Consider the following 25,627-nt stretch of genomic DNA (forward strand, 5'->3'; position numbering starts at 1 on the left):
ATACATTATAACTTTGTCTACTTTACATAATATAACATCTACATGTCACTAACAACCCACTACTATACATTATAACCTAGTCTACTTTACATAATGTAACATCACATATCACTAACAAATCACTACTATACATTATAACCTAGTCTACTTTACATAATATAAAATCTCTTACTTGTTGCAAATAAACTTTCTGAATGGATCAATGATTTCAATCATGTCCGTTTTAGCCCTTCTGTCTACATTCTCAGATACATTTAGAAAACAACAGATTGAAAGAGAATAAATATCCTACTTACAATTCACAGAAATAAGTGTGAGACATGGCCTTGTGTTGCTGTACTGTCTAGAACTACCTTAACAAACAGTGACTTATTATTATTATTATTATTATTATTGTTGCTGTACTGTCTATAACTACCTTAACAAACAGTGACTTATTATTATTATTATTATTATTATTATTATTATTATTGTTGTTGTTGTTGTTGTACTGTCTAGAACTACCTTAACAAACAGTGACTTATTGTTATTATTGACAGTTACCATGGAGATGAAATGTCACAACTACATGTTCATGTGATTGCATTAAATCACCTGACTGTTTCGATGTGTCTGTTAGTAAATGTGTCATAAGAGATAATTATTAAATTATTTCTATTGACATTTAAAAAATTACTGTGTTAACCACAAGCAACATGCTGGATCTCTGTTTAGAGGTCAGTGCCCTAAAATGAGTCTCTCTGGGGAGAGAGAGGAGGGACCTGCCTCTAAAATGAGTCTCTCTGGGGAACATGACACCAAAACTAAGAGGTGAGATGACAATTTTTGAAATAATTATTAAGAGTTTATTTCCAAAATGCATCACATTTGTTTTTTAATCAGAAATGGTTGCTTATGGGTACCTTCAATATTACCGTTCTCAGATGTTCAGTTAATATATTTTAGATGGGTACATCTATATTAAATTAGTATTACTATTATTATCAGTTAATATATTTTAGATGGGTACATCTATATTAAATTAGTATTACTATTATTATCAGTTAATAGATTTTAGATGGGTATATCTGTATTAAATTATTATTATTATCAGTTAATAGATTTTAGATGGGTATATCTATATTAAATTATTATTATTATCAGTTAATAGATTTTAGATGGGTATATCTATATTAAATTACTATTATTATCAGTTAATAGATTTTAGATGGGTATGTCTTTATTAAATAACTATTATTATCAGTTAATCGATTTTAGATGGGTATATCTTAAATTATTATTACTATTATTATCAGTTAATAGATTTTAGATGGGTATGTCTTTATTAAATAACTATTATTATCAGTTAATCGATTTTAGATGGGTATATCTTAAATTATTATTATTATTATTATCAGTTAATAGATTTTAGATGGGTATATCTATATTAAATTATTATTATTATCAGTTAATAGATTTTAGATGGGTATATCTATATTAAATTACTATTATTATCAGTTAAAAGATTTTAGATGGGTATGTCTTTATTAAATAACTATTATTATCAGTTAATCGATTTTAGATGGGTATATCTTAAATTATTATTACTATTATTATCAGTTAATAGATTTTAAATGGGTACATCTATATTAAATTATTATTACTATTATTATCAGTTAATAGATTTTAGATGGGTATATCTATATTAAATTATTATTATTATCAGTTAATCGATTTTAGATGGGTATATCTTTATTAAATTATTATTATTATCAGTTAATAGATTTTAGATGGGTATATCTATATTAAATTATTATTATTATCAGTTAATAGATTTTAGATGGGTATATCTATATTAAATTATTATTATTATCAGTTAATAGATTTTAGATGGGTATATCTATATTAAATTATTATTACTATCAGTTAATAGATTTTAGATGGGTATATCTATATTAAATTATTATTATTATCAGTTAATAGATTTTAGATGGGTATATCTATATTAAATTATTATTATTATCAGTTAATAGATTTTAGATGGGTATATCTATATTAAATTACTATTATTATCAGTTAATAGATTTTAGATGGGTATGTCTTTATTAAATAACTATTATTATCAGTTAATCAATTTTAGATGGGTATATCTATATTAAATTATTATTATTATCAGTTAATAGATTTTAGATGGGTATGTCTTTATTAAATAACTATTATTATCAGTTAATAGATTTTAGATGGGTATATCTTAAATTATTATTACTATTATTATCAGTTAATAGATTTTAGATGGGTATATCTTAAATTATTATTACTATTATTATCAGTTAATAGATTTTAGATGGGTATATCTTAAATTATTATTACATTTATTATCAGTTAATAGATTTTAGATGGGTATGTCTTTATTAAATTATTATTATTATCAGTTAATAGATTTTAGATGGGTATATCATTATTAAATTATTATTACATTATTATCAGTTAATAGATTTTAGATGGGTATATCATTATTAAATTATTATTACATTATTATCAGTTCATATATTTTAGATGGGTATATCTATATTAAATTATTATTATTATCAGTTAATAGATTTTAGATGGGTATATCTATATTAAATTACTATTATTATCAGTTAATAGATTTTAGATGGGTATATCTTTATTAAATTACTATTATTATCAGTTAATAGATTTTAGATGGGTATATCTTTATTAAATAACTATTATTATCAGTTAATAGATTTTAGATGGGTATATCTTAAATTATTATTACTATTATTATCAGTTAATAGATTTTAGATGGGTATATCTTTATTAAATTACTATTATTATCAGTTAATAGATTTTAGATGGGTATATCTATATTAAATTATTATTATTATCAGTTAATAGATTTTAGATGGGTATATCTTAATTAAATTATTATTACTATTATTATCAGTTAATAGATTTTAGATGGGTATATCTATATTAAATTATTATTATTATTATTATCAGTTAATAGATTTTAGATGGGTATATCTTTATTAAATTACTATTATTATCAGTTAATAGATTTTAGATGGGTATATCTTAAATTATTATTACTATTATTATCAGTTAATAGATTTTAGATGGGTATATCTTTATTAAATTATTATTATTATCAGTTAATAGATTTTAGATGGGTATATCTATATTAAATTATTATTATTATCAATTAATAGATTTTAGATGGGTATATCTATATTAAATTATTATTACTATCAGTTAATAGATTTTAGATGGGTATATCTATATTAAATTATTATTATTATTATTATCAGTTAATAGATTTTAGATGGGTATATCTTTATTAAATTATTATTATTATCAGTTAATAGATTTTAGATGGGTATATCTATATTAAATTACTATTATTATCAGTTAATAGATTTTAGATGGGTATATCTTAAATTATTATTACTATTATTATCAGTTAATAGATTTTAGATGGGTATATCTATATTAAATTATTATTACTATTATTATCAGTTAATAGATTTTAGATGGGTATATCTATATTAAATTATTATTACTATTATTATCAGTTAATAGATTTTAGATGGGTATATCTTTATTAAATTATTATTATTATCAGTTAATAGATTTTAGATGGGTATATCTTAAATTATTATTACTATTATTATCAGTTAATAGATTTTAGATGGGTATATCATTATTAAATTATTATTACATTATTATCAGTTAATATATTTTAGATGGGTATATCATTATTAAATTATTATTACATTATTATCAGTTAATAGATTTTAGATGGGTATATCATTATTAAATTATTATTACATTATTATCAGTTCATATATTTTAGATGGGTATATCTTTATTAAATTACTATTATTATCAGTTAATAGATTTTAGATGGGTATATCTATATTAAATTATTATTATTATCAGTTAATAGATTTTAGATGGGTATATCTATATTAAATTATTATTACTATTATTATCAGTTAATAGATTTTAGATGGGTATATCTATATTAAATTATTATTATTATCAGTTAATCGATTTTAGATGGGTATATCTATATTAAATTATTATTATTATCAGTTAATAGATTTTAGATGGGTATATCTATATTAAATTACTATTATTATCAGTTAAAAGATTTTAGATGGGTATGTCTTTATTAAATAACTATTATTATCAGTTAATCGATTTTAGATGGGTATATCTTAAATTATTATTACTATTATTATCAGTTAATAGATTTTAAATGGGTACATCTATATTAAATTATTATTACTATTATTATCAGTTAATAGATTTTAGATGGGTATATCTATATTAAATTATTATTATTATCAGTTAATCGATTTTAGATGGGTATATCTTTATTAAATTATTATTATTATCAGTTAATAGATTTTAGATGGGTATATCTATATTAAATTATTATTATTATCAGTTAATAGATTTTAGATGGGTATATCTATATTAAATTATTATTATTATCAGTTAATAGATTTTAGATGGGTATATCTATATTAAATTATTATTACTATCAGTTAATAGATTTTAGATGGGTATATCTATATTAAATTATTATTATTATCTGTTAATAGATTTTAGATGGGTATATCTATATTAAATTATTATTATTATCAGTTAATAGATTTTAGATGGGTATATCTATATTAAATTACTATTATTATCAGTTAATAGATTTTAGATGGGTATGTCTTTATTAAATAACTATTATTATCAGTTAATCAATTTTAGATGGGTATATCTATATTAAATTATTATTATTATCAGTTAATAGATTTTAGATGGGTATGTCTTTATTAAATAACTATTATTATCAGTTAATAGATTTTAGATGGGTATATCTTAAATTATTATTACTATTATTATCAGTTAATAGATTTTAGATGGGTATATCTTAAATTATTATTACTATTATTATCAGTTAATAGATTTTAGATGGGTATATCTTAAATTATTATTACATTTATTATCAGTTAATAGATTTTAGATGGGTATGTCTTTATTAAATTATTATTATTATCAGTTAATAGATTTTAGATGGGTATATCATTATTAAATTATTATTACATTATTATCAGTTAATAGATTTTAGATGGGTATATCATTATTAAATTATTATTACATTATTATCAGTTCATATATTTTAGATGGGTATATCTATATTAAATTATTATTATTATCAGTTAATAGATTTTAGATGGGTATATCTATATTAAATTACTATTATTATCAGTTAATAGATTTTAGATGGGTATATCTTTATTAAATTACTATTATTATCAGTTAATAGATTTTAGATGGGTATATCTATATTAAATTATTATTATTATTATTATCAGTTAATATATTTTAGATGGGTATATCTTTATTAAATTATTATTATTATCAGTTAATAGATTTTAGATGGGTATATCTATATTAAATTATTATTACTATTATTATCAGTTAATAGATTTTAGATGGGTATATCTTTATTAAATAACTATTATTATCAGTTAATAGATTTTAGATGGGTATATCTTAAATTATTATTACTATTATTATCAGTTAATAGATTTTAGATGGGTATATCTTTATTAAATTACTATTATTATCAGTTAATAGATTTTAGATGGGTATATCTATATTAAATTATTATTATTATCAGTTAATAGATTTTAGATGGGTATATCTATATTAAATTATTATTATTATCAGTTAATAGATTTTAGATGGGTATATCTTTATTAAATTATTATTATTATCAGTTAATAGATTTTAGATGGGTATATCTTAAATTATTATTACTATTATTATCAGTTAATAGATTTTAGATGGGTATATCTTTATTAAATTATTATCAGTTCATATATTTTAGATGGGTATATCTATATTAAATTATTATTATTATCAGTAATAGATTTTAGATGGGTATATCTTAAATTATTATTACTATTATTATCAGTTAATAGATTTTAGATGGGTATATCTATATTAAATTATTATTATTATCAGTTAATAGATTTTAGATGGGTACATCTATATTAAATTACTATTATTATCAGTTAATAGATTTTAGATGGGTATATCTATATTAAATTATTATTATTATCAGTTAATAGATTTTAGATGGGTACATCTATATTAAATTACTATTATTATCAGTTAATAGATTTTAGATGGGTATATCTATATTAAATTATTATTATTATCAGTTAATAGATTTTAGATGGGTACAGCTATATTAAATTACTATTATTATCAGTTAATAGATTTTAGATGGGTATATCTATATTAAATTATTATTATTATCAGTAATAGATTTTAGATGGGTATATCTTAAATTATTATTACTATTATTATCAGTTAATAGATTTTAGATGGGTATATCTTTATTAAATTATTATCAGTTCATATATTTTAGATGGGTATATCTTAAATTATTATTACTATTATTATCAGTTAATAGATTTTAGATGGGTATATCTTTATTAAATTACTATTACTGTTATTACTGCATGTCCTCTTTTTCAAGATGTGGCACAGCCAGATTACATTTTTTAAAAGAAGATTATTTGTTACTTGTTTCTAAATGGCGGCTGGGTAATTTGATATGCATTGACATCTTTGTTTGTTGGCATCGAATTGAGAAAATGCTGCACAGGTTCACTGAGTTACAAACCAAATGGACAGGTCTAGCTCATTGATTTGTAGATCTGACGCAGTTGCTACCTCAGATTATGAGCCTGTGAATTAGTTATGTAGTAACCACAGAAGGCCACAGGGAGGAGCACAGAGTGTTCGACTAGAGACTTCATGCATAGCTTTAAATTATACCCGTACGTATAAATGTCTTTATTCTCAGCACTTATACGACCAATGTTCTACTCTGAGACGCTTTGTGGATGCGGGCCCAGATCTGAACATAATGTTATTAAAAGAAATGTAGAATGTTTGTTTTACATAATAATAATACATTAATATTACTAATGTAACTGTTAAGGGTTGCGTCAATCTAATCTGGTATCGGGAAAAAGTATAATTCAGAGTCATCAATTTTCCTTCAAGTATTTATTTAACTCAAGCAATAAATGGTAAATGCGGACTTCGTATATACGGGCTCTCTGTCACACCTCGCAGGGCAAACAGAGAACTGGCCAACACCCTAACGGTATCTTCTTTAATACTCTGACAGAAGTAGTTCCTGCTTCTGAGCTGGCCTGTCAGAATAGAGGTCAAGTGTGGTTTAAACTTACTCAACCTATCAGTGATTTTTGGAGCACGAGCTAGCCCCAGCCCTAGGCGCTCCTGTTGATAGGTATAGCTGTTGCTGGGAAGAATATCTATGCACTCATACCCTAGATACCCCATACCCTGGTTCCTGTTATTGCTAAGTTTGAGTTCTAACAAAAGACAGTCTGTTGTTTGCTACACTACGTTCTGTATGTGTCCCCCACAACTCATGATAACTGCCTACACCCAAGGTTAGCCATATTCCGCTAATGTTACTTCTTCTACACAGACACCCTCATGATAAGCCAAGCATATTTTAAACCCTCACATAACCCAATGTAAAGACTGGGTTTAGTTGATTGTGTTGCACTGCTCATGTCCACGTACAGAACTGTCCTCGTCCACGTTCGGTGTGGCGCCAAGGATATTGTCCGGTTACGCGCAGAGTGGACTGAGGTGATCTTGGGGAATAAAGACGGAGTTCACTACACTGTTGAGACACCGAAGTTTACTGTTCAATTTGCTTTTTTCTTTACGGTCAGGGACAGTGTGAGTGTAGTCAGATCATTTTCACTCTCTATCCATGTTTCATTTTGTGATTCACCGTATTCGTCATCATCATCGAGACGAGGGACAGACAAACGACCTGCTAACTAGCCAAGTTAGTCGGTACAGCTCGGTAATCTAGCTAGCTACTCTACCAGCAGCATCCTAGTTATCCTAGCTAGTCGGTACAGCTGGGTAAGCTAGCTAGCTACTCTACCAACAGCATCCTAGATATCCAAACTAGTCGGTACAGCTCGGTAAGCTAGCTAGCGACTCTACCAGCAGCATCCTAGTTATCCTAGCTAGTCGGTACAGCTAGGTAAGCTAGCTAGCTACTCTACCAGCAGCATCCTAGTTATCCTAGCTAGTCGGTACAGCTCGGTAAGCTAGCTAGCGACTCTACCAGCAGCATCCTAGTTATCCTAGCTAGTCAGTACAGCTCGGTAAGCTAGCTAGCTACTCTACCAGCAGCATCCTAGTTATCCTAGCTACCACTACATCATCACCGGCTGTCTGCATTTCTTGTGGACCGATGGAGCTCCCCGGTTGTTTCTTCCACCTGTTAAATCCTGTGGAGGGCTTCTCCCTCTCTCGTTGATGGATGCTGGCTACCTCTGTCCGGTTCTCCTCTCTTCACTAGATGGACAGTAACTTTAGTGTTTATCCCCTGTGTGTCCAAGGACCAAACTTTTAAATATTATTTTCAGGGCGAATCAAGTAGGCTGGACAAATGACATTTTTAACAATGAAAACAAGTTCATTGCATCTGCCATGGAGCCCAGTTACATAATATTACGTAATGGCCCTAGTTATTTAGTAATTGTGAAAAAAACAGGCCTTATTTTATGGTATTTTTCACCCTGCCAGCTCCTATTAGTTCTAATGAGCACTGTGGCACCAACTCACCTTCTGAACATTCTATTACATCACTCATTGTTCTGCGTCACAATACCATCTTCTCAATTGTTATCAATGAGACCTGGATGCATTAACCGTGAACGCTGACGTCAGGTAACTTATTACTAACAGGGTTACGGCTACTTTGTGAGCAGACTCCCTGTTCATCTGGGTACACGTTGTGGTGACCCACAGTGCTAGCGATGGCTGGCGCAAAGCCATCAAACATTTTCTGGTTATGGGGATTCTTGTAAAAATGAAAATCCATTATTTAACTAGGCAAGTCAGTTAAGAACAAATTCTTATTTACAATGACGGCCTACACCAGGAAAGTCAGATGACTCTGTGGGACTCCCAATCACAGCCTGTTGTTGAACCAGGGTGTATGTAGTGACACCTCAAGCACTGAGATGCAGTGCCTTAGACCACTGTGCCACTTGTTAGCCTGTGCTTGTTTCCAGAAAAATGTCTACAACCTAAAAAAAAAATGCATGTCCTATTTTTCAAGATGTGGCCGATATAAAAGCGGTGTTTTATAAAGATTTTTAAAAAAGTATTCCGTATGTCTAGCTCATTGATTTGTAGATGTGAGGCAGTTTTAACCTCAGATTATGAGTCTAGCAAGTGTAGCGAATTAGTTATGTAGTACCCACAGAAGGCCACAGGAGAGCTATAAACTCTTTTTTGCCTTAAAACCCCTAAACCTAACAGGCTACCCTACCCTAATTCTAGGGTAGCCTAGAACACCTTTAGAAACTATTAGTGATAATATTATGTTAGTAAATACCATTATATTACTGGGTAGCATTTTGATTATTTTGTTAATCAAAACCTGTCTAAACATTGTGCTGTAATTATTTTGTTTAGTTATTTTATTGTATTTATTATTGCAAGGCAGAACACTTGATAAATAAGACACATTCGTTTTATTTTTCAAATGTGGTTTGAACTGGGTGACCTAGTAACCTCTATGTGAAAGTCCAGTAATTGGCGTGGGATAGGTGGGGCAGGTTTGAGGCTGATCTATGGAATTAATCAGGTTAATACACTTTATTCCTCACCTATGTCTATGAATTACTCAATTTTAATTGCTAAATATTTCCAATAGATGGCAGCATAAGACCACAAATCATCAGTTATAGAATACAAGCAACATAAAATAGCAGCAACCATAGACTATATGTCCCATGTTCTAAAATGGTCACTCATTGCTTTAGTTAGCTATATATCTTTTGGGAGAGCAACAAAAATTGTGACTATAGCAGGTATTGAATCCCAGATCAATTATCACTAGCCAGAACCTCATTCTTAGTGTACATGCATTTTAAAAAAGCATCTTAATATCTGATATTTTGAGTAAACAACCTTGGTATAGAAAACACAAGAGCGTGTCTTCCAGCCCACCAATGAATTACATAATTCAACCCACCTGGTTAGTAAATTTACCTCAACATGCCCCTGGAGAAGGCCTCGCTTTCAGATAAAAACAGGTAATAATAAACATGAATCATAATAATGTTACTTCACAGTAATCTGTTAAATGCTTTTTCAGTACTTCCTCTTGTGTTAGCAGTGTGGAAAGGGACAGGAAGAAGCCCTCTTGTGTTAGCAGTGTGGAAAGGGACAGGAAGAAGCCCTCTTGTGTTAGCAGTGTGGAAAGGGACAGGAAGAAGCCCTCTTGTGTTAGCAGTGTGGAAAGGGACAGGAAGAAGCCCTCTTGTGTTAGCAGTGTGGAAAGGGACAGAAAGAAGCCCTCTTGTGTTAGCAGTGTGGAAAGGGACAGGAAGAAGCCCTCTTGTGTTAGCAGTGTGGAAAGGGACAGGAAGAAGCCCTCTTGTGTTAGCAGTGTGGAAAGGGACAGGAAGAAGCCCTCTTGTGTTAGCAGTGTGGAAAGGGACAGGAAGAAGCCCTCTTGTGTTAGCAGTGTGGAAAGGGACAGGAAGAAGCCCTCTTGTGTTAGCAGTGTGGAAAGGGACAGGAAGAAGCCCTCTTGTGTTAGCAGTGTGGAAAGGGACAGGAAGAAGCACAGAGGCGTTTTCCTGTGAGGGGAGTGGTGGTGTATCCAGGGAGAAAACTAAACTAATCTACTGAAATGTCATTTGTGGTCTTATGCTTCCATCTATTAGAATTATGTAGCAACTGCAGTAGTACTGAATAATGTGTAATTCCTTACTAAAGTAGTAATTACTCAGAATTGAAAATATACAATCTTCTAGATAATTTTATCACTGACAACCATAAAATAACCATTTATAGCACAACAAACAATGAAACGGACATGAACCAAAAATACCATATATTTAGTTTATTTAGTAAAGTACCAAATTGAGCCGTTCGGTCACATTTGAGAGTGAGGCAGATATATAGCATTTTGCAACAAAAAAAAAACACGATTTATGTCTCTCTGAAATGAAACCATCAAGTGATAGATTTTAAACAAATCCCTGTATGTGGGATGGATATATAGCTTTTTGGAATGAAACTCTTCTTATGTTTCCCCATCTGAGCTCAGAGTAGATGAGAGATGTAATGTTTGTCTCTGTTGTGTTGAAGTCCAATCAAGCAGGAGAGACCAGCCTCCCCTGTTCCCAGCTGTGTGTCCATGAAGAGTGACTGGTCTATGGGTCAACCTATAAACTTTAAAGAGGGAGACGTTTCTACTGAACAAAGGTAAGAAGAACTAATGAGTCAGTGAGTTAAACAACACCGTCTCTAGTCATTTCTCCTCTCCCATTTTCCCATTTATTGTTGTTGTTTTCATAATCCATAGGCTAATCCTTTTGTCCATTTTCAGTCCTAAAACAATATTTAAAAAAAACACAACATCCCCTCCCTGTGTTTGTGTTTGTGTGTGTGTGTGTGTGTGTGTGTGTGTGTGTGTGTGTGTGTGTGTGTGTGTGTGTGTGTGTGTGTGTGTGTGTGTGTGTGTGTGTGTGTGTGTGTGTGTGTGTGTGTGTGTGTGCACTCCCTGGATGAGGAGATGTAATCTCATGTTTTGTCCACAGAAACCAACAGGAGAGATCAGAGTCAGAGATTCTCAGTGGTCAGTCTTCCCAGAGTCATCAAACAGACCTGGCCTCCATATTCAGTGTATGTGGTCCTGTTATGTACATTTGTTTTTGTTTACCTCAAGTAAAGTTGATCTGTCAATCATTCATTAATATGTTAATGAGAAAGCATTTCTTCTCTTGCTTAACTTATTTACTTGATTTATTTCAGTTGCTTGAAGAGAAAATTATGACGTTTATGAAGAACGAGCTGAAGATGTTCAAGAGGATTCTTAGTCCAGAACTCCCAGAAGGCTTTGAGAGTCAGAAGCAGGATAAGGAAGTGGTGGATGCTGAAGATGAGAAGCAGGATAGCAGTGCCAGAGAGGGGGCTCTGAAGATCACACTGCACGTCCTGAGGAAAATGAACCAGAAGGAGCTTGCTGACACACTGGAGAAATGTAAGATCTGTCTGCCTCATGTTGAATGATGTTTTATAACATTTATACATTTGTAGCTAAAGTACAGCTAATGTAGCTGTGTAACTCAATGATATTGTAGCAGCCTTAACAAAACACCTCATCAAGTACCAGCAGGGATGTGTTGATTCATTTAGATGGAGAGGGAGACAATATTAATAACACCATCAATAATACCAATAATAATTATCAGTCACACCAGTCTGTAATGCATTATGAAAACATTTACAGATTTAGTTAGTCAGTTAAGAGAATAAATTATTTTAATTTAAAGCTTTATAGCATTCCTTCAATACTGTAGTCATTAAAACAGACATAATATTAATATCCTCTGTGTTATTTCTTCATTCAGATGAGCTTGCTGTGATTTGCCAACATAAACTCAAATCTAATCTAAAGAAGAAGTTTCAATGCGTATTTGAGGGGATCGCTAAACAAGGAAACCCAACACTTCTCAATAAGATCTACACAGAGCTCTACATCACAGAAGGTGGAACAGGAGAGGTCAATAATGAACATGAACTGAGACAGATTGAGACAAAAACCAGGAAACAAGCAAGACCAGAGACTGCAATCAAATGTAACGACATCTTCAAACCCTTAACTGGACAAGACAAACCTATCAGAACTGTGCTGACAAAGGGAGTCGCTGGCATTGGAAAAACAGTCTCTGTGCAGAAGTTCATTCTGGACTGGGCTGAAGGAAAAGCAAATCAGGATGTCCAATTTGTATTTTCATTCCCTTTTCGGGAGCTAAATTTGATGAAAGGGGAAAACACTTTCATTGAACTTCTCAATCACTTCTCAATGGAAACCAAAGAATCAAGAATCTCCAACTACGACAAGTACAAAGTTCTGTTCATCTTTGATGGTCTGGATGAGTGCCGACTGCCCCTAGACTTCCAGAAGAACAAGATCTGTTGTGACGTCACAGAGTCAACCTCAGTGGATGTTCTGCTGACAAATCTCTTCAAGGGAAATCTGCTTCCCTCTGCTCTCATCTGGATAACTACCCGACCTGCAGCAGCCAATAAGATCCCTTCAGGGTGTGTTGACCAGGTGACAGAGGTACGAGGGTTCAATGACCCACAGAAGGAGGAGTACTTCAGGAAGAGATTCAGGGAAGAGGACCTTGCCAGCAGAATCATCTCACACATAAAGACATCAAGGAGCCTCCACATCATGTGCCACATTCCGGTCTTCTGTTGGATTTCTGCAACAGTCCTTGAACACATGCTGAAACATAAGAGAGAAGAGATGCCCAAGACTCTGACTGAGATGTACACACACCTTGTGGTGTTTCATACCAAACAGAAGAATGAAAAGTATCTTGGGAAAGAAGAGACAGGTCCACACTGGAATAAAGAGAGCATTCTGTCACTTGGAAAACTGGCTTTTCAACAGCTTGTGAATGGCAATCTGATTTTCTATGAAGAGGACCTGAAAGAGGCAGGCATTGATGTCAATGAAGCCTCAGTGTACTCAGGATTGTGCACACAGATCTTTAAAGAGGAATGTGGGCTGTACCAGGACAAGGTGTACTGCTTTGTTCATCTGAGCATTCAGGAGTTTCTGGCTGCTGTATATGTGTTCCTCTCATTCATCAACAACAATGAGAATCTAATGGACAAACTGCATACACAAGAAAATCCTGAAGTTACTTTCTACAAGAGTGCTGTGGATAAAGCCTTAGAAAGTGAGACGGGAAACCTGGACCTTTTCCTCCGCTTCCTTCTGGGCCTCTCAATGGAGTCCAATCAGAAGCACTTACGACGTCTACTGACAAAGACAAGAAGCAGCTCACAGAGCCATGAAGAAACAGTGAAATATATCAAGGAGAAGATCGGGGAAAATCCCTCTCCAGAGAGGAGCATCAATCTGTTCCACTGTCTGAATGAGCTGAATGACCATTCTCTAGTGGAGGAGATCCAAAGATATCTGAGATCAGGAAGTCTCTCAAGTCCCAAACTGTCACCTGCACAGTGGTCAGCTCTGGTCTTTGTGTTGCTGACTTCAGAAAAGGAGCTGGATGTGTTTTACCTGAAGAAATACTCCAGATCAGAGGAAGGTCTTCTGAGGCTGCTGCCAGTGGTCAAAGCCTCCAGAGCTGCTCTGTGAGTAAATAAAATGACATATAAGAACTAATCATCAGGAAGCATTATCCAGTTTAGAGAAAATGTTGTACATAATCCATATATAATTTTATGTTGAAAAACATATTGAGTAAATGCATTGATGTTTACATTAGTATAACAAAATGATACAGTTATTGGAGAAGTAAGATTAATCTATATGTTGTTTGGGAGAATTAACTAAATGCATCTGCCATTGTCCTTCTACACTACTGGTGTTAAATTAACAGTATGTTTTTGAAGTCATGATGATCTCTTTGTCAGGCTGTCAGGCTGTGGAGTCACAGAGAAAGGCTGTGCTTCTCTGGTCTCAGCTCTGGAGTCAAACCCCTCACACCTGAGAGAGCTGGATCTGAGTAACAATGACCTGAATGATTCAGGAGTGAAGCTGCTCTCTGCTGGACTGGGGAATCCCCACTGTAAACTGGAGACTCTGAGGTCAGTATTCCTGTAGTTGGTCACCAGTGATAACTGTTCACCAGATCCACATGTGTTTACCAGACACACATAGTCCCCACCATATGTGTTTGGACAGTGAAGCTTACAGTTTTACATTTGGTGCTATGCTCCAGCATTTTGGATTTGAGATAGAATGTTTCGTATTAGATGACAGTACAGAATGTCACCTCTCACATACATATTTATGTATGTACAGTGTCTTGTAAAAGTTTTCACCCCCCTTGGCATTTTTCCTATTTTGTTTCCTAAAAACCTATAATTAAAATAGATATTTTGGGGGTTAGTATCAGTTGAGTTACAACTACCTCTTTGAAGATGTCAAATATTTTAATTGTTAAACAACCAATAAATAAAAAAGGAAAAGAAAACTTGAGTGTGCATAACTATTCACCCCCCAAAGTCAATACTTTGTAGATCCACCTGTTGCATAACTATTCACCCCCCAAAGTCAATACTTTGTAGATCCACCTGTTGCATAACTATTCACCCCCCAAAGTCAATACTTTGTAGATCCACCTGTTGCATAACTATTCACCCCCCAAAGTCAATACTTTGTAGATCCACCTGTTGCATAACTATTCACCCCCCAAAGTCAATACTTTGTAGATCCACCTGTTGCATAACTATTCACCCCCCAAAGTCAATACTTTGTAGATCCACCTGTTGCATAACTATTCACCCCCCCAAAGTCAATACTTTGTAGATCCACCTGTTGCATAACTCTTCACCCCCCAAAGTCAATACTTTGTAGATCCACCTGTTGCATAACTATTCACCCCCCCAAAGTCAATACTTTGTAGATCCACCTGTTGCATAACTATTCACCCCCCAAAGTCAATACTTTGTAGATCCACCTGTTGCATAACTATTCACCCCCCCAAAGTCAATACTTTGTAGATCCACCTGTTGCATAACTATTCACCCCCCAAAGTCAATACTTTGTAGATCCACCTGTTGCATAACTCTTCACCCCCAAAGTCAATACTTTGTAGATCCACCTGTTGCATAACTCTTCACCCCCAAAGTCAATACTTTGTAGATCCACCTGTTGCATAACTCTTCACCCCCAAAGTCAATACTTTGTAGATCCACCTGTTGCATAACTATTCACCCCCCAAAGTCAATACTTTGTAGATCCACCTGTTGCATAACTCTTCACCCCCCAAAGTCAATACTTTGTAGATCCACCTGTTGCATAACTATTCACCCCACAAAGTCAATACTTTGTAGATCCACCTGTTGCATAACTATTCACCCCCCAAAGTCAATACTTTGTAGATCCACCTGTTGCATAACTATTCACCCCCCAAAGTCAATACTTTGTAGATCCACCTGTTGCATAACTATTCACCCCCCCAAAGTCAATACTTTGTAGATCCACCTGTTGCATAACTATTCACCCCCCAAAGTCAATACTTTGTAGATCCACCTGTTGCATAACTATTCACCCCCCCAAAGTCAATACTTTGTAGATCCACCTGTTGCAGCAATTACAGCTGCACGTCTCTTGTCTCTATAAGCTTGTCACATTTAGCCACTGGGATGTTTGACCATTTTTCAAGGCTAAACTGCTCCAGCTCCTTCAAGTTGGATGAGCTCCGCTGGTGTACCACAATCTGTAAGTCATTCCACAGATTCTGAATTTGATTGAGGTTGACCATTCCAAGACATTTACATTTTTCCCCTTAATTCACTCGGGTGTTGCTTTAGCAGTCTCAAAATCTCTGGAAGACTGAAACAGGTTTCCCTGAAGAATTTCCCTGTATGTAGCGCCATCCATCATTCCTTCATTTCTAACCAGTTTCCCAGTCCTTGCCGATGAAAATGCTTCACTGTGGGGATGATATTCTTGGGGTGATGAGAGGTGTTGGGTTTGCGCCAGACATAGCGTTTTCCTTGATGGCCATAAAGCTCAATTTTAGTTTCATCTGACCAGAGTACCTTCTTCCATATGCTTTGGGAGTCTCCCACATGCCTTTTGGCGAACAAACGAAACAAACACAAAGATCAGACCCCCTCTGTTATTGGTAATGGTGAGAGGTTAGCATGTTTTGTTGTAGCCTCTGTTATTGGTAATGGTGAGAGGTTAGCATGTTTTGTTGTAGCCTCTGTTATTGGTAATGGTGAGAGGTTAGCATGTTTTGCTGTAGTCTCTGTTATTGGTAATGGTGAGAGGTTAGCATGTTTTATTGTATCCTCTGTTATTGGTAATGGTGAGAGGTTAGCATGTTTTGTTGTATCCTCTGTTATTGGTAATGGTGAGAGGTTAGCATGTTTTGTTGTATCCTCTGTTATTGGTAATGGTGAGAGGTTAGTATGTTTTGTTGTAGCCTCTGTTATTGGTAATGATGAGAGGTTAGCATGTTTTGTTGTAGCCTCTGTTATTGGTAATGGTGAGAGGTTAGCATGTTTTGTTGTAGTCTCTGTTATTGGTAATGGTGAGAGGTTAGTATATTTTGTTGTATCCTCTGATATTGTATGTTTTGTTGTAGCCTCTGTTAATGGTAATGGTGAGAGGTTTGCATGTTTTGTTGTAGCCTCTGTTATTGGTAATGGTGAGAGGTTAGCATGTTTTGTTGTAGCCTCTGTTATTGGTAATGGTGAGAGGTTAGCATGTTTTGTTGTAGCCTCTAACTTTCTCAATCATTGTATTTTTTAACTTTTTTTATTTCACCTTTATTTAACCAGGTAGGAGAGTTGAGAACAAGTTCTCATTTGCAACTGCGACCTGGCCAAGATAAAGAATAGCAATTCGACACATACAACAACACAGAGTTACACATGGAATAAACAAAACAGAGTCAATAATACAGTAGAACAAAAGAAAACAAAAAGTCTATATACAGTGAGTGCAAATGAGGTAAGGGAGTTAAGGCAATATATAGGCCATGGTGGCGAAGTAATTACATTATAGCAATTAAACACTGGAATGGTAGATGTACAGAATATGAATGTGCAAGTAGAGATACTGGGGTGCAAAGGAGCAAGATAAATAAATAAATAAATACAGTATGGGGATGAGGTAGATAGATGGGCTATTTACAGATGGGCTGTGGACATGTGCAGTGATCTGTGTATATATTTTTTTCCTGACTTCCTTGAAAAGTTGCATATCACGGGGGCTATTCAATGCTAATGCAATGCCACAGGATGTTTTTGTGCTGGTCAAGGGCAGTCAGGTCTGAAGAGAACCAAGGGCTATATCTGGCTCTATCACTTCCTAAGTGTCAAAGGAACTGAACCGAAAAGGAATGAAAGTATAAACAAAATATATACAAAACATAGTTCTCACACAAAAATCATCTAATTGAACTGTATTCTATATACGTACAATGTTCTGGCAAAATGACTATCATGGCATTGTCTCTAATGCCATATCTAGGGTTTTCCTACTCGGTGTGTTTGCTTAGGCACTATCCTAAGTTGAAAACTATATGATAAGTTTACAGCTGTAAGGCACTAGTTTTGGGCAGTCTACAGGGATGACCTATGGACTTCTGGGAAGAAAACTGGTGAGTGCTGTAGAGTCAAAGGCCTAGAAGTAAATGTTCAACTTCACTAAGGCTGGTATTTTGCTTGGACCCTTAAGTGATCCGAGCATAAATCCTAATTGGATGTTCCGTTGTGCGTGTGCGTAGGGAAGGAAACCAAGTATCCAGGCAGATTACAACTTGTTCAGAATGAGTAATTTTCAGGTCAATGCCTGGAGGCCAGTCAGAATTGGTATCGAGGGAGTCTGTAGTAGTTCTTACTACGAGTCACTATGTCTTCCACTATTGTGTGGCGATAGGTATGAAGTCTCTTTCATAGCTATGTTATCAACGGAGGAGCTAACCTCAAGACGGAAGTACTCTTTAAGTATTGGACCAGTCGTACGTGGTGTGATCGTGGTTAATGATTCTAATAATCTTCATCCTGAATGGAGGGTTCTATTTATTAGTGACGTGTGTTAACCAATGGAAGATGGGAGATTCCCTTCCCCGTGCTGCACTCTGAGTGACTCCTCTGTCGCTGTTGTCAAGGGTAATTTGATTGGTTAGGTCTCTAACCTTCTTACTGATTGTAGCTGGACTGACTGACTGTCGCTGGTATTGGTACTGGTGCTCAAAGGGACCAGTTATCCTACTGATTTTTTTTCTGAAATATTATACTACCGGAACACTTGATTGGAGCATTTTACTAGTTGTATTGTAGTTGAACCTACACATGGCAAGGAATGATTATTGTTGCCATTTGTTTTGGAGGTGGACAAGTCCACTGGACTTCCTTTACGACCAGTGTGGTACACCTCAGTACTATCTTAGATGTGTTCTAAGATTATCCCTGTCTAGGTGCCTGTCTGCTCCTCACTGTTCTTAAAGGGGAGTTTACAACTAAATTTGATTATGCTCTAGCGGCATCGTACAGTGTTGTCCGTAGTCTCGATCCCCCCACCGGACTCGATGAGGCTCATCATGGGTCTGGGCTACTATTCCCCCCCTTTGTGTCTCGGGACCCCCCTACCAGCGGGTGGTGTTGGTGTCTGAGGCGCAAACGAAAAGTTCGGACCCTATGTACGAGTTGTCAGCGGACACATTGTTATGAGAATGGCTGTAACCTTTCAACCAAATCTCCTGTGGTTTGTGCTTCAAAACGCTCAGTGGCTGTAGAGGCATGTCAGTCACCACCACATCCTCGTGTGGCAACCTCTTCAGTACCTGCAAACTGAGACTAGGATATCGGTCTGTGATATCGCAAAGTGTTTCACCAGTGGGAGTCATCGGGTCAGTTGCTGGACTGACGCCATAAGTGACAATGTAAGGGTTGACAGTCCCCAACAAAGTGGAAGGTGTATCATCGGAATCAGAGTATGCTCTGCGCATCAATGTTTTTCTTGCTGAGACGGCCCGCAGTGCTTGCAGAAGTGTCCGAAGGGCAAGAGGAGTTCATCTCAATTACCATATTACACAACTGCAAGGAGGGAAGTTGCTCATTCACAGAGACAGCTGGCTTGAAATCCTGACAGAAATGGTCAATCAGATTGGCTGATGGAATGTGTCGAGATATCGTAATATCTCCTTGGATCGGATTCTGCCCCAAGAGGTTTCTAAACGTCTCTTTCCCAAGGGGTGCTTTTGACAGATACCCCTCGTGAATGACTGCGTTGCAGCTAGCGTTAGGGGGAGACAGTGTGGTCAGTGGAGAAGGCACTGTGGCCTGTGACCATACCTGGTTGGTTTTCCAATCCATCAATGGGAGTAACCGATTAATTAAGTCTGCTCCAAGTAGCAGGGTTACAGTGTCGAGGCTGGTAACATACACAGGGTGAATGAGCGATACGTCCTTGAAGTGTAGTTTCAGCATGACTCTCAATGTGAGAGACGAGGTAGTCTGAGTGACCCCTCGAAGTGTAGTGTCGCATCGTTCCACATTTAACCAACGTTTAGTTGGCTTCAAAGCCCTTTTGAGATCATCAAACAATGTTTGAGACGGGGCCTCCCGGGTGGCGCAGTGGTTAAGGGCGCTGTACTGCAGCGCCAGCTGTGCCATCAGAGTCCCGAGTCCCTCTGTCGTAACCGGCCGCGTCCGTGGGGCGACGCACAATTGGCCTAGCGTCGCCCGAGTTAGGGAGGGCTTGGTCGGTAGGGGTGTCCTTGTCTCATCGCGCACCAGCGACTCCTGTGGCGGGCTGGGCGCAGTGTACGCTAACCAAGGTGGCCAGGTGCACGGTGTTTCCTCCGGCGCATTGGTGCGGCTGGCTTCCGGGTTGGATGTGCGCTGTGTTAAGAAGCAGTGCGGCTTGGTTGGGTTGTGTATCGGAGGACGCATGACTTTCAACCTTCGTCTCTCCCGAGCCCGTACGGGAGTTGTAGCGATGAGACAAGATAGTAGCTACTACAACAATTGGATACCACGAAATTGGGGTAAAATTTAAAAAAAAAACAATGTTTGAGAGATGAGTGATATTGTCGCACCCGAATCAATTAGTGCATGACAAGTTAACGAAGCGTTTGACCTTTTTCTTCGCAACCTTTGTATCAGAGTCTATAGACAAAGCCCGGGGGCTTGTTTCTTGATCAAGCGGGCCCTGGATAGGGTCTCGGATGAGAGCGGGAGAGATTTGAATTTTAACGTCCTTGCTATGGGTGTTAATTCCTGCGGACCTGGTGTCCGGTAATTCCTCATCTAGACTTCTCTCAAATGTTTCTCGCTTTAGTTCTTCATGTAGTGGAACTTCTGGAGAACATTGGTCTACGTTTTAATCATCCTTCAACCCTTTGTTACCCTTGTGCTCTGACACTTTGTGTGGGTTGGGTGCAGGAACGTAGTGAACAGGTCGATTGTAGCGGTAGTCATGTTGATGGCGACGTACTTTACAGTTATTTCGACCGCGGAGGTAATTGGTGGTAGAAACAAAAGAAAGAAAGAAGGTTATTGGAATCACGGTTTCGTTGTAGAAACTGTTGTTGTGTGTCATCTCTCAACGCTCCAATACCTGACAATACACCCTCTAACTGGAGTGAGTGCTCCTGGTCAAACTTCAAAACCGAGTGGTCAAGGCTCTTAGCGTTGCGAACTATTGATGCCTCAAAAGCTGTGCTTGCAAGCTCTCTGAGTTGTAAGATAGGCAAGCCAACGTGGGCTGCAGGGCCCAAGTAGGTAATGAAGGTAGGATACATGTTCGACAGGAACATTTGTTAAATGGTAACAGGTCTTCCATGCCTATTTCAGTGAGTAGGCCAAAGTAAGCTGAACGAAGCCTATGATAGTAAGCTTGTGGGTGTTTGTTCCGAGCTTGTTTGACGGTGTTAGCCAGTGAGCTATCGTGTTTGCAAGTCACAGAACCACTGAATTCTAGTTTCAAAGCTGTGGCAAGTTTAGCGTAGTCATTTAGCACGTGTTGCTGTTGTATACGAATGAACCTTGTCACGTGTCTATTTGACGTTCGCTTCAACAGGTAAACCCTGTCAGAACCGGTAGCGTTCGGGTAGCCATCTAACACGTCCTCTATGTCAGCTAGGAACGTCTCAGTATCGTTTGGCTGACCTGGAACGGGGTCAAAGGTGGGGAAATTCTTGATGAGTTTGTCAAGGTATTCCGCGCCAAGCGGGCAGAGAGGGTTGGCTTCATCCTGTGGAGAGATTGGGGCCGAAAGGCCAAGCTTTGGCTTTGCTGGCCAAGAGGCGCAATATTACTCAGTGCCGAATGGCCAATAGGAGAAGACTGAGGGACACTTGAGGGAGGCAAGGTCTGAAACCTATCGTCTTTACTCCTGTGAGTACAGGGCTCGGGTTGCCTGGATTGGTAGTCACGCTGTCGAGCGTGACCATTCTGGACTTCCTCCAGATGGTACCTAAGGGTGGTATTCTGCTGCATTGCAGAGCAATTAGAGTACTGAGTTTGGACACGTGAGTGTCAAACTTGCTCCTTTCGGTCTCAAACTTATCTGTCATGGTTTGCAGATAGAGGTCTTGAGTACGGAGCGAGAGATTCAGTGATGAGATTTCCTCCGCTTGCTTAGAAATCAATATCTCCATCTACATCACCTGAGTTCTCTCATCATTCATTTGGTCGGTAACTTCAATGAGTTCTGCTGATTTGTCATCCAACTTAATCATTGTGTTCATCAATTGATTGTCTTTGGTCTGCAAAATATTGAGTAGAGTTCAACAAAACTGCCTGCATGTTATCAAATTAAGCTCTCCTGTTTGTAGATAACTCAACAGATTTATCTAGTTTGGAGTGGACTACCTCGTATTTAGTTTTGGCTAAATCGAGTTGTTCCTGGAAACAACGATTTTGTTGAAGAGTTTGTGCTCGTTCATCATCATAAGTATTTGCAATTACTTTTAACTGTTCAGATTTCAATAGCAGTTCCTCGACTAGCAGAATGTTTTCATTTCCTGCTTTTGTCAATAGTTGCTCAGTTCTCTCCACCTGTCCCCTCATGTTAGCCATGTCTGGCACGTGCTTCAGCTGTGCACTGTGGTATTGGACCGATGCCACATTTTTATGGCGATACATCAGTGCAAAAGTGGGGAGAACCGTCACAAAGCGTTTGATGGTTGATTTTGGAGAGCGTTTGTAATTTCGGCTGTTTTTTCACTAATGGCATAATTAGGGTTGGTATCGCTGCTGAGGTCAGAGATCAATCCTTTTATGGGTTCAGGTTCACTAATTAGCGGAGGAGTGGCGACCACCTCCTTTTCACATTATTAGAAAAATGTAGAGAAAAGATGTTCGTAATGTTTTTCAAGTTTGGGTTTGGAATTCATTGGAAGACAAGTTGAATCTATTTATAGATGTTGACGAACTATCAGTACTGTACCAGTAATGTGGAAGTTGGACGTGAATGAATTTGCAAAAGCAAATGTAATTAATTAATAAATGCCATTAATCCTACCCGGGTAGGCTATCTGAGTATTAAACTTTAATTAACCTGAGAAGTTTCTTCATCTAGGTTAATATGAGAAGTTTAAAAGTGTCTCATTTGATTGGAAGAACATTAAGTTATGTTCAAGAAATTAATTTATTAAATTGAATGAGACGATAATCCATACAATCTCCATTGATTGGAGATTCATCACCTGAGTTCTCTCATCATTCATTTGGTCAGCGACTTCAATGAGTTCTGCTGATTTGTCTTCTAACTTTGTCATTGTGTTCCTCGTCTTTGGTCTGCAGCGTTTTGAGTAGAACCGTGTTACTTTGAGTAACGTTCAACAAAACTGCATGCATGTTATCAAGTTGAGCGCTCCTGTTTGTAGATAACGCTTCAGATTTATCTAGTTTGGCGTGGACAGCATCGTATTTAATTTTGGCTAAATCGAGTTGTTCCTGTAGCATATGATTTTGTTCCTGTAGAAGACAATATTGTTGAAGAGCTTGTGCTTGTTCATCATCATACGTTTTTGCAATTACATTTAATTGTTCAGTTTTCAAGCGCAGTTCCATAGCTAGCAGAATTGTTCTCTTTTCTGCATTTGTCATCCCTCTGTCCCTTTATGTCTACCATCTCCTGCTTCAGCCATTAGAACATTATGAACGGAACATTTTTCTTCCTAATTTTCCAAAGTTTGGTTTTGGAATATATTGGGAGCTGCAAAGACAATTTTAATATATTTATTGACGTTAATGAACCATCAGTACTGGACAGTACTGTGGAAGTTGGACGTGAATGAATTTGCAAAAGCAAATTGAATTAATCAATGATAATGATTAATCATACCTTGATAGGTTATCTGGGAATTAAACTATAAACTAACCTGAGAAGTTGGTTCGTCTAGGTTACTATTGCAAAGTTTAAAGTGTCTCATTTAAAACTTCTTGCTCCTACTTGAGACGCATATGTCCCAAGTAGGCACCTGGAAATGCAAATGCGCTACGCTAAATGCTAAATGTACTCGTTAAAACTCAAACCTTGATCAAAATTCACAAGCAGGGTATTAAATTAAAGCTACACTCGTTGTGAACCTAGCCAGCAAGTCAGATTTTTAAAATGCTTTTCGGCGAAAGCATCAGAAGCTATTATCTGATAGCATGCACCCCCCAAAATGCCAGCTCGACACGTAAACAACAGATTTTGCGATAGACGGCGCTACCCAAAACGCAGAAATAAAATATAAAACATTCATTACCTTAGACGAGCTTCTTTCTTGGCACTCCTATATGCCCCATAAACATCACTATTGGGTCTTTTTTTCGTTTAAATCGGTCCATATATACCCAAAATAGCTTTGTATAGAAGTAGTGTCATTCAGAAAAATTCATCGTTTTTAAACGCTGCGTAATTTTTTAAAATTAAAAAAGTCGACGATAAACTTTCACAAAACACTTCGAAATCCTTTTGTAATCCAACTTTAGGTATTAGTAAACGTTTATAATCTATCTAAATGATTACAGGGCGATGTCTCTTCAATAGGTCCTCACTTCAAAAACAATGCAATCTGATCTCTCCCTAAACTGCTTCCGGGTGAAGACTGGAAAACTTGGGGTCAGACAGATGGATTTTCCAACAATTAATTCGATTGAAAATTAGTACAATGGCGCCATCGTGCGGAATTTGTAGACGGTGCAGGCAAATTCCCATTAAATTCTGTTCTCCTTTAACAACTGGTGGAAGTGACTTATGGAAATTATTTTTTGCTTTCAGAGAGCAGTTTTTCTTGCGTTTTTCAATGAAACACACGCTCTGTTATAGTCACAGCCGTGATTTAACCAGTTTTATAAACTTCAGAGTGTTTTCTATCCACACATACTAATCATATGCATATACTATATTCCTGGCATGAGTAGCAGGACGCTGAAAAGTTGCGCGATTTTTAACAGAATGTTCAAAAAAGGAGGGGGTAGGATGAAGAGGTTATTAACTGGAAGAACCTAGAAAGGTATCTTCGACAATTTAAATAAAATATATTGAATGAGACCCAATAATACCCAAGCAATTGAGATTGCTGGATTATCATAAAGGTAATGTTAGGTACATTTACCACTATGTTACACTTTCCCCTCAGGCCAAAGCCATATGGGATTCCCGCTGGAGGCGGGACTGATTGATTGTGCTTTGCAGAAGCAGATTTTACTGATTGATCAAATTTAATGAATAATCAAACCTGTACAGGCTATCTGAGAATTAAACTTTACATTTACCTGGGAAGTTGTTTCATCTAGGTTACTATTGCAAAGTTTAAGGTGTCTCATTTAATTGGAAGAACCTAGAAAGGTATGTCCGACAATTTAAATAAATAAATTGAATGAGTGCAAAAATACCCAAGCAATTGAGATTGCTGGATTATTTTAACGTGATCCACGTTTGGATTTCCAACACTTGCGATTCTTCACGACCATGATGCTGAATGCTGAAATCAAACGGAAGTACAAAGGGCGGGGCTTCCGTCGCGCAAGGTGGAGGAAT

At 35.9% G+C, this 25,627-nt stretch overlaps 2 protein-coding genes across 2 annotated transcripts in view; both read left to right on the forward strand.

The window, feature by feature from the left end:
- LOC139421752 (NLR family CARD domain-containing protein 3-like) overlaps positions 1–25,627 on the forward strand; it is a 1,082,035-nt gene that overhangs the window by 156,305 nt on the left and 900,103 nt on the right. Inside the window, exons 4-5 of the mRNA XM_071172872.1 lie at positions 715–810; positions 11,230–11,346. Coding sequence (XP_071028973.1) covers positions 731–810; positions 11,230–11,346 — 197 coding nt within the window. The 5' untranslated portion in view covers positions 715–730. The remainder of the gene's footprint in view (positions 1–714; positions 811–11,229; positions 11,347–25,627) is intronic.
- Positions 11,914–25,627, forward strand: part of LOC139421797 (NLR family CARD domain-containing protein 3-like) — a 28,818-nt gene continuing 15,104 nt past the window's right edge. The window contains exons 1-3 of the mRNA XM_071172917.1: positions 11,914–12,133; positions 12,495–14,256; positions 14,539–14,712. Coding sequence (XP_071029018.1) covers positions 11,914–12,133; positions 12,495–14,256; positions 14,539–14,712 — 2,156 coding nt within the window. The remainder of the gene's footprint in view (positions 12,134–12,494; positions 14,257–14,538; positions 14,713–25,627) is intronic.

The sequence above is a fragment of the Oncorhynchus clarkii genome, chromosome 12, assembly GCF_045791955.1.
Source record: "Oncorhynchus clarkii lewisi isolate Uvic-CL-2024 chromosome 12, UVic_Ocla_1.0, whole genome shotgun sequence".
Classification (NCBI taxonomy): Eukaryota; Metazoa; Chordata; class Actinopteri; order Salmoniformes; family Salmonidae; genus Oncorhynchus; species Oncorhynchus clarkii.